The sequence below is a fragment of the Macadamia integrifolia genome, unplaced genomic scaffold (genome assembly GCF_013358625.1).
Source record: "Macadamia integrifolia cultivar HAES 741 unplaced genomic scaffold, SCU_Mint_v3 scaffold553, whole genome shotgun sequence".
NCBI classification, from domain to species: Eukaryota; Viridiplantae; Streptophyta; class Magnoliopsida; order Proteales; family Proteaceae; genus Macadamia; species Macadamia integrifolia.
The window spans coordinates 368863-379613 of record NW_024870482.1 but is presented as its reverse complement, the minus strand read 5'-3'; the positions used below and the strand labels follow the sequence as shown (position 1 = coordinate 379613).

The window sequence follows — 10751 nt, the reverse complement described above, 5'->3', positions numbered from 1 at the left end:
GAGCATATAGGATTAACAATTTTCATGAAACTATGTTTCTTTAGTTCTGTTGAAGTGAGAAATTAAGGACATTTCCACTAATATCTTTGATTAAATGGAAGCAGGCAACTAGTATTTGTTGCAGAATAAAAAATCAACTTCATTTTGTCAGGAGGAAAAGTATTTGCTCTTCCACAAAAATCTCTCAAAATCAGATCTCAATTGGGTTTTCAATGCGTTTGCAATTACTATCTATATTACTATTTATTTCATATGGAAGTCTCTATATTACTATTTATTTCATATGGAAGCATAGAAGTCTCTATAGTACTATTTATTTCATATGGAAGCATAGGAATGATATAATTGCATAAAAAATTAAGCTGAACCCAATTTCTGTTTTATATAATATAAATAAATGGATTGTAGATTTAGATATTTTTCCCACTTGTATGAATACTAATGCTTTATTTGATACAATTGTTCCTGCAAGCTTGAACAAAAGATTTCCTATACTTTTTTTGACATATCGAATTTTGGTTTGTGCGGGTGGAACTAATCTTTTGAACTCAGCTTCAAGATGGGCATATGGAACCCTATCAGAGGGTCAGCTTAGTATATCAGTTCAAATAGTATTACAACTATTCAACATGTAGCGGTGGAGGCGGAAGGTATCCTGGTAGGATTGAGGACGGTTGATACTAAAGGATGAAATATACATGAAGTATGGTTCACAGACACGGCATTATTATTTCACCTTATTCCATATCCTATAAAGGAAGCTTGACCTATCATAACCTTTCATCACAAAGAAGTAGAAAGTCATCATTCAGCTATGGATTTCATTTTCAATCTCGCTTGTAAAAACTGATGCCAATAGTAGAACTAATGGATAGAGTCAGGGCATCTCTTTGTGATTGAGTTTACCAAGTAGCAAGTATGAGAGTGAGTCAAAAAATTTCCTATGGAAGTTGATTAGAAATTTAAATTGGGCCAAAGTTCATACTCTTCCTGTGAAGAGGTCTTCATGATATTCTCCCAACTAGAACCAAACTGCAAAGTTTCAAGTATGTCATGATCAACTTGAAACTCCATGGCATACTCTTTTCTCTTGCATTTTTAGTGAAACGATTGTTAGCAACCTCCTTTCCATGGATTTTGGGGATGGTATCGGTGTTTGCCGATATTGATCGAAATCGGATCAGATAAACAACTATAGGTTGGTTTTTCCCTTGCTTTTTTTTTTAAAAGGTACAATTTTTACTATTTTTTACCCCTTGAAACAATACAGGTAACCAATCCGGATCGATCAAAGATTGGAGATTGGTCTCATCTGATATTGATACGATCTAACAGATATGACTGATACGATACTGATACTTGAAACCATGCTTGGTATACTTGCTAAACTCATTCATGCTAAGAGTTTATAAAAGAGCTTGTTAGGATAACTATTCAATCACCCTCTTTGACGCAGAGTGTTGGATAATTTCAAAAGGAGCCCTATTGGAAGAAATCTTACCCATCGGCTCTTGGTTCACCTGGACCAACAACCAGAAACCACCCAATAGAATTATGAAGCATCTAGATAGATGTGTCAGTAGGATAGTGGCATATTTAGTTTCAATGCGGAGTTATGTGTTGATTACATAATCTTCAATGCGGAGTTGTGTGTTCGAGTTGTGACTTTCGTGCCTAGCAGGGGCAATCAAGAATTCATTATCTCATTTCTCCTTTCAAAAAAGTAAGTTGAGTGATGGACTGCCTTGGTGGTGGACATAATGCATGTAGGATACTTTGGTTTGACCGTTCTATATGATACGTCAGGTAGACAGTCAATACCTAATTATAGTCTGTCGTTATAAGCCATATGGCTGATTAGTAGTGGTGCGTCAAGTTGATAACAGGCACTTATAATAATTAGTCATAACCCATAAATATTTTTGCATAGATCCTCGTGCTCGTCCTTGTTCGGAATCTCCATGTAGCCGAACCCATTAAGTTGGGATAAAGTTTTGGATGTTGTTGTTGTTGTCTAAATAGATCTGTCAGTTCACAGAATTGGCTCGCTGTTTTTCCTAATGCCACCCTTAGTATGATTCCCTCATTAGGTTCTGATCATTCACCTCTTCTCCTCAATATTACCCCCCTAAATTTTCCTATTAGAAACTTGTTCATTTTCAATTAACATGATTAATCATCAGGATTTCAGTTCTTTGTGTCTCATTGGAATTATTTTGAGGATGATAATTTGTTGGGTAAATTGAATTACATATCTAATATTTCCAGCAATGGAATGGAATAAGAATGTATTTGGTTATCTCCCTAATCTTAAGAAATCCTTCCTTTACCGTTTTCATTACCTTGAGTCCCTAGATCCTTCTGAAGGAGGTGATGTCTTTGCTCTCAAAGGTTGAAGGCCAAATCTCGAAGTGAAAGAAATATTTTGATTGCAAAAATCCAGGCAACTATATATTTCTGATGGCAATAGAAATACTAAGTTCTCCCATTCTATCACCAGAAGTAATCTTCGCTCTAGATAAATTCGCTTGTTAATTGATGAGGATGGGGAAGAAGATTTTGCACATCGTGCTTTTTAATTAGTTTCGATTTGAAATATTATAACCGTTTATAAACAGTTTGATTTTTTTTATAAAATAAGTAAAGAGAAAGATGTGCATCAGTAGTTAGTTTAGTTGATAACTTTAAACTAGTAGCCTTTCATGATGCCCTTGTAGCTACTGAAATCATATCAAAAGATATTTACAAATAAATAAATAAATAGAAATATTAATTAAGTCTTTAAATAAATCAAATGGCCAGCCCTGATGATGGTCTTTATTCAACTTGAGGCACTAAATCAGAGTTATTACCAAGTGGTTCCCTGCATATCCATAACCCAAATCCACATAAGCAAATTAAAAATTCAGTAATACTACAACGGTCCATCCAACATTAAGATTAGTGGAGTTAAGAAGTCATCACAGATTAAGATTGGATGACCCACAAATGGTAGTACTTGATAATCCATGAATGGCATATAACAGGAATTGCAAAGCCTAGTTTTAAGATAGGAATTAAACAAGAAGGGAGGCTTAACTGCTTGGAAAACACAAATTTTTTTTCAGAAAATCGAAAGAAAAGTACATCATGATGGCATCAATGGATAAAATTCAGTTTTTATCGATTTGATTTTGGTTTCTAGCCTTCATACTTTGAATCGAATAAAAACTGAATCGCACTCTTCCTCTTACCATTCATTTCGTGTTTGAAGCTTGGAGATTCTAGTGAGTGGTGATTTCACAAAATGCCACCGTCCGGAATCTAGATGCTACCCTTGCTCCTTGTTTGATTCTAGAGGATCGAAATCCTCTACGGCAATAACTTTTGGCGGAGGTTGGCGGAGGCCATCTCTGATGATGACATGTGGCCGATACCACGTGTACAGTGGATCATCAAGGTGCCGGTTTGAAATCTTAGTTTTGAAAATGGATCCATTCATCATCAACCAATCTCTCTGGTTCGTAACCCCACATATTTCTGGGACCTCCAAGCATCCTTTGCTAAATCAAGCCCTCTGGGTGTCTCAGCCAACTACGTCGTTGGTCACTTCATCGTCTTCATCCGAAGCTCCGATCTTTCTCACAAGGTCTTCATCAACATTCGCCCTGATGCCTTCCACCTCATCAGCCATCCGTTTGGTAAAAAACTCTCTGGGGAACACAATCTCATCTACATGATGGGTCATGATCACAAGGATCTTCACCGTCGGATTGCCCAAAATGTCACCCCCAAAGCCTTCTCAATCTGCATCTACTTGTAGCAGAAGATCATTTTCGAATACCCAAAACAGTGTGATTCTTTCTGTTATAGTAATCGGTCTATGCCCATAGCTCTTCGTCTCCTCTGTTGTGACATGAATCTGGATGCCTCTCAATCTGTCTTTGTGGGTCCTTGAGTGTCGAAGCTCGAGAGTATTTCAACAGAGATTACACTCTACTCAATGCCAGATTGATGAAATTACTGACTGATCTCGCTGGATTTGGGCTCTAGAAGGCAAGATTCGCCGTCAATAGGCTTTGTGAACCCTAGCTGTTTGTGCAGGTCAGAGCAACACAAAGATGTTGAAGAGACAAGAACCTTCTAGTTTGGTTGATTTCTGGATGCAAAAGACAGTGAAAGAGATAAATGCAGCGGTGGAATCTGATGAAAAAAAACACCGTTTTCCGATGATATTGAGATCGGTGGCCACCTATTCTCAGCCCAATACGCTTCGACATCTTCTCTATTATGGGATGTGACTCTTGGATTCACATCCTCAAGTGTTGCAGAAGGTCAGAGAAGAGGTCTCTGCAATTTGGACCCCTGAATTTGACGCGCTCATCACAGCGGAGCAACTCAGAGAGATGAAGTAGACAGAGGAAGTGGCATGTGAGGTTGTGAGGTTTCGTGCTCCAGCAACTATGGTGCCTCACATTGCCGGAGAGGATTTTGCGTTGTCAAAACATAGAAGAAGAAGAAGACGAACCTTAGGTTTTTGGGGGTTTTGGTTGATGATGAACCGGTTCATTTCTAAAACCAAGATTTTAGACCAAGAATGACAATCCACTGTACATGTGGCATTGGCCACATGTCACCATCGCAAATAGCTTCTGCCAGCCTCCACCAAAAGTTGTTGCCATAGACGATTTTGATCCTTGAGTTATTGGCCTCTCGGGGTGAGTCTAGAATGGATCGAAATCGTCTACGACAACAACTTTTGGTGGAGGCTGGCAGAGGCTATTTGCGATGGTGACATGTGGCCAATGCCATGTGTGCGATGGATTGTCAATCTTGGTCTAAAATCTTGGTTTTAGAAATGAACCAGTTTATCATCAACCAAAACCCTCAAAAACCTAAGGTTCGTCTTCTTCTTCTATGTTTTGACAATGCAAAATCCTCTCTGGCAATGTGAGGCACCACAGTTGCTGGAGCACAAAACCTCACAACCTCACGCGCCACTACCTCTGTATACTTCATGTCTCTGAGCTGCTCCGTCGGGATGAGCGCATCAAATTCAGGGGTCCAAATTGCAGAGACCTCTTCTCTGACCTTCTGCAACACTTGAGGATGTGAATCCAAGAGTCACATCCCATAATAGAGAAGATGTCGAAGCGTATTGGGATGAGAATAGGTGGCCACCAATCTCAATATCATCGGAAAATGGTGCTTTTTTTTGCCGGATTCCTCCGCTGCATTTTTCTCTTCTGCTGTCTTTTACGTCCAGAAATCAACCAAATAGGAGGGTTCTTGTCTCTTCATCATCTTCGCATTGCTCTGACCTACACAAACAGCTAGGGTTCACAAAGCCTCTTGACAGAAAATCTTGCCTTCTAGAGCCCAAATCCAGCGAGATTAGTCGGTAATTTCATCAATCCGGATTTGAGTAGAGTGTAATCTCTGTTGAAATATTCTCAAGCTTCAACTCTCAAGGACCCACAAAGACAGTCTGAGAGGCATCCAGATTCATGTCACAATAGAGGAGACAATGAGCTATGGGCTTAGACTGTTACTAGAACAGAGAGAATCACATCGTTTTAGCTGTTCAAAAATGATCTTCTGCTGCAAGTAGATGTAGATTGAGAAGGCTTTGGGGTGAAATTTTGGGCAATCTGACGGTGAAGATCCTTGTGATCATGACCCATCATGTAGATGAGATTGTGTTTCCCAAAGAGCTTTTTACCGAACGGATGGCCGATGAGGTGGAAGGCATCAGGGTGAACGTTGATGAAGACCTTGTGAGAAAGATCGGAGCTTCGGATGAAGACGATGAAGCGACCGACGACGTAGTTGGCCGAGACACCCAGAGGGCTTGATTTAGCAAAAGATGCTTGGAGGTCCCAGAAATTCGTGGGGTTACGAACTAGAGAGATTGGTTGATGATGAATCGATCCATTTTTCAAAGCTAAGATTTCAAACCGACACCTTGACAATCCACCGTACACATGGTATCGTCCACATGTCATCATCAGAGATGGTCTCCGCCAACCTCTGCCAAAATTTATTGCTGTAGAGGATTTCGATCCATAACTCAACCCTCTTCTTCCCTATATGAATTATTTCTCCTTCCATATAGGTGCATTTGAGGGTGTCAAAATCAAATCGAAATCATTTATCAAAACCAAAATTGTTTAATAAATGATTTAGTTTTGTGTTTAAAAATAAAGGGCTTAGATGGTGCATAAGACTCTCACATGTGCGAGGTCCAGGGATGAGAAATACATAGCCTTACCTCGAGAATGTGGTTTTTCAACCATTTGACTACCAGGTCACAACATCCATACCTTACCCTTGGACCAAGCATGCTCCTTTGGTTTAAATCAGGCGATGAATAAGTGCAAGTCTAGAAAAAAGTGTGTCTTTCGCCTTGGATTTAGTGAGTGATGGTGATCTCTCAAAGCAGGCTACAGTGATAGGAGAGGTGAAGCCATGTCACATTGTGTAGCAGTACTAAGTTGTACAGAACACCCAAGATGGCTGTGGACTATGCCGATTTGGGTATGTCAGTTAGGGGTGTCAATTCCTAAACCGAACCGGTAAAATCGGTCGGACCAAACCGATAACAACACAGACCGAACCGAATCGAACCGAACCGAAGCCTTATTGGTTTGGTTCGGTTTGGAGTATTGCAACCCCAAAACCAAATCGAACAGCACCGAAAATCGGATGAACCTAAAATCAAACCAAAACCGGCTCAAAACTCGGACCGAAACTGAAACCAAACCGGTAAGAAACCGAAACACTCCAAAATTCATTAAAAAAATCAAAATTTGCATAGTTTTGTATACATTTGTATGGAAAGTCGAATCCAAACTGGACCAAAAACCAAAACCAACCTGGTTACAAATCGATTTAAGAAACCGAAGACAAACCGAAACCAAACCGCACCGAAACCGAAACCAAACCGAAACCAGAATTTCCTTATTGGTTCAGTTTCGGTTTCAGTTTTCCCATACCGAAATCGACTCAACCTGGACCAAAACCAAGCCGAACCGACCGATTGACACCCCTAATGTTAGTCATGCAAGGACACCCCCGGCGAGGGTGTAGGTCATGCTGGTTTGGTTATTGGTGGTTAGACAAACACATCTTGGAGGGGGTGTGGGTCATGCTGGTTGGATATGATGAATAAGCGAAGACAATGGCAAAATTTGCAAAGTCAACATCAACATCGGTTTTCTTTAAGGTGGTTTCCATAATGCAAGCCAAGGTGGAGATTGTTAGGGTTGGGTATGTCTTGTATTCTGCAGTAGGTATATATAGTTATAATTTGGTTTTTACTTATAACTGGGTTGAGTTTGGATCAATTACATGTATGGGGGTCTAATTGTAATTATGTGGGGTTTTAAGTTTCCTATATATTGTCTCTGTGGTGAAACCCTAAGTAACAAGCAAAAGGGATCGCTTTGTGAGGTGGAGAGTGATGTAGAGAGTTTTTTTGGGTGGATGTAGGAAATCTTGCTGAACCATTATAAATTGTTCGTCTTGTGTGATTGTTTGCTTGAGTTTCTTTCTTGTGGTTGCACGTTCATCTCCAACAGGAAAAACCCTTTGGAAGGGGAGAATCAAACAGTGTTGGTGAGGGTGAGGGTGAGGGTGAGGGTGAGGGTGGGGGCCGGTGGGGGGATATGAGAGAAATGAGAGGGATCATAGAGATGGGAAGGATACGATGGTGTGAGAGAAGATGTGGAGGTGCAAGTTGCAGAGGATAGGGGTAGGGTGGGACAAGTTGAGAGCCGATAAGGGAGGAGAAATATTGAGTTTTCGTATAGAAAATACCTGTTTCCTTAGCAGGTATTTTCGTATAGCGACATTTTCAATGAACAAATATGTGTATACCATCTTTTTCTTTTTTTTTATTTAATGAGAGTAGAGTTTTGGGTGCAACATTTTCAATGAGACCATTTAAGAACTTATGATATTTACAAAAATATAAAAATATAAAATAAAATTAAGAACCGTATGATCGTTCAATGAACAGTTCAATTTTGATTTTATTATGTGAAGCCGTTTAATAGATATTCAGTTTTAATTTCTACCTCTAACTACTGAACCAAATCATACGGTTTAACCGAGACAGGACCGTTTAACTTCAGGGGTAGATTTGTCATTTGGAAAACCTAAGGGAGATAAGGATGGAAAACCCTAGTCGAACCCGAAAGGTTTAAAACCCTCGCTCACATATATTGTTCTTCCTTACGCTGCTGCCCTGCCTCTTAGTCGCTCAGCTCCGACGTTGCACCGAAAGGCGTCGAAACTCTGGGGTATGCATGTTGATCAGTTTCTTATTTCAATTTTTAGGGTTCCATTTTGGATTTTACTCTGTTCTTCTGGATTTATTTTAATCCTTTGCTGTGTTTCGGCTCTTTCTCTTCTCTGATAATAGGGTCTCGGAGGAGTTTTAGGTTTTCAATCAGTGCTCCCTTATTAATGTTGGATTTTCTAGTCTTGTATTTTATGATTTTGTTCTGTCATGAAAATTTCGAGGATTTAGGTTAGGAAATGAACCTTTTTTTTTCTTCTGGAGGATCTAGTCTGTTTTGAAGACTTTGACCACTTATGTAGAGTATATAGAGGTTTTTGTGTTTGTGTAGATAGAACTTGGACTGTAAATCATTGGTTTCTTTGTGTTAATTTCTGGGATTTGAAGTTCTTATTGTTCATTCATAACTAAATTACTGCAATATTTGTATGACGAGATACTGGAACTGGGTGCAGGTGATATTGAAATCTGAAACCATAGAGATCCTGCTCATCTGTGTTGTAAGTTTCAAAAGTTTCAATTCTTCGAACAACCATGGCCTGCACGCTAGATTTCAGGTACTTAGATGAAGGTCTTGGTGGGCAAAAGAACAAGCGTAAGAGAGAAGAGGAGACTGAAGCCCAAAAGGCAGATTTTTCAATGGAGGTTGATGATATGGAATCATGCCCACAGGCCAAGAGGCCTGCCCTCCCCTCTTCAGAGAACCCTGAAAAACCTATATTCGGGAAGCCCACTTACGATGGTGTTATTGCTGGTAGAGTATCCGGCCGGAAATGGAAGGAGCCTCGGAAACAACGAGCTTCTGCCTCAAAGGTCTCTGTGAAAGGGGTTTCTTTGGAACAACGTACGAAGCAGAAGGAGATCAAGAAAGCTTACCAGGAAAGGATGAAGGAGTTGAAGGAGCAGATAAGGTTGAACAAGGTGGAGAAGAGGAAGAAGAGGGAAGAGAGGGAAAAGAAGAAGCAGGAGAACATATTGAGGTCTGGGACTAAGCTTCAGAAGATTACTAACCCGAAAACATTGAAGAAGATCGCGAAGTCGAAGCAGAAAAAGCTTCTAAAGGTTGTCCCTGATGACTTGCTTAAGAAGTAGGCTGCATTCTCTTGAAGTTTCATTCTTCTTCTAATGGAAAACTCAGAATTATATCATTGGGATCAACAGGTAGACATCAAGTTCACAATTTTGTTATTGTAGGTTGTTATGGGAAAAAAGGAAAAATAAAAATTAGTTCTTAAGGAAGTGTTTTTTGAATTATAACCAATATGGGTATATTGAGGTTCTGTTTTAGACCTTGTATAGCTTTGCTGGGTATTTCAAATTGTGTTTGGCTGTTTAATGGATTTTGTAGGGAATTATGTTTGGCTTTTGATTTCTATTCTAATCTCTGTTTTGCCTGGTTGGATCTTGTTGAAAATTAGGTCATTGCATACTTTTGCAGCTACCATAGCTGAATTTCCTCCCCAGTTTGAGGGGACGAATTGCTGAAGAATGAAAAATACTTTTTGATTCTTACAGAAAGAACAGAATTTCTGATTTTAGGAAGGAGGTTTTTAAAATCGTGGTGCAATACCCAAGCTTTAACAGCTCCTGGTCTTCCTCCCAGTGTGACTCGACTCTTGAAACAGTATGAGCTTAAAAGGATTTTTTGTTCAGTGTGTGTGGAAGGGAAGTGGAAGGAGCTGGGGGAAGCATGGTTTAAAATCCCCACACTAAGACTAGAATTGTTTATAAAGGAAATCAAGAAATGTAAGGGTGTCAATTTAGAACTGGTGCTGAAACAGACCATTAAAAATTGAATAAATTGAAGGAAAAAAAATTTAGTTCTGGTTTGGTTTGGTTTTGCAAAGTGAAATTCGGTTAATTATAGTGTACTCCCCGGCTGTTTACTTTAATGTTATAACTATCCCACATAGAACTGACAATTACTCTGTATCAACTCCCTTAGGCATAAATTGTTAATGAGTGATGTGGTAGATTTTTTTCAGAAGACAAAAATATCCTATCAGGTACCGGAACTACCTATTCTATCCTTTCAATCCAAAACTAACATTCTACATTTTCTTCCTCATCCACCAACAGTGAGCAACCAACCAAACGACGTACCTAAACGTCCCTTTCATGGTAAGCACGTATTTTTCTTAAGAATCTATCTTCTCTCATGAACTGTGAGCAATTCATTATAATCCCATACATTTCTTATGAACCTATCATTTTTGATGACCTGTGAGCAAGAATCCTCTTTGATGATCTGCAAGTAAGAATTTTGCCACTCCGGCGATATGCAACAGTACCAAATATGATTGAGTATAGAGAAATCAATAATCGAAAATTTAGGTTTTCTACCAATCAAACAAAAAAAAAAATAGAGAACCAATGTTTTCTACCATTCTCTCTCTCGTTCTCAATTTGAGTCATCCGACCATTGAAATCTCGTTAATCCATCTATCCCATGAATAAATCCCCATCTTTT

General features: G+C 39.3%; 1 protein-coding gene across 2 annotated transcripts in view; it reads left to right on the top strand.

Moving 5' to 3' along the window:
• The window catches only part of LOC122069207 (nucleolar protein 58), a 12160-nt gene extending 2485 nt beyond the window's left edge, over nt 1-9675 (top strand). The window contains exons 1-2 of one of the 2 annotated variants that reach the window (XM_042633170.1): nt 8158-8282; nt 8737-9675. In XM_042633170.1, coding sequence (XP_042489104.1) covers nt 8816-9373 — 558 coding nt within the window. In that variant the 5' untranslated portion in view covers nt 8158-8282; nt 8737-8815 and the 3' untranslated portion in view covers nt 9374-9675. Of the gene's footprint in view, nt 1-8157; nt 8283-8736 lie in introns of those variants that run through there. The other variant, XM_042633169.1, reaches the window with a different exon arrangement.
• Nucleotides 9676-10751: the final 1076 nt, after the last annotated feature.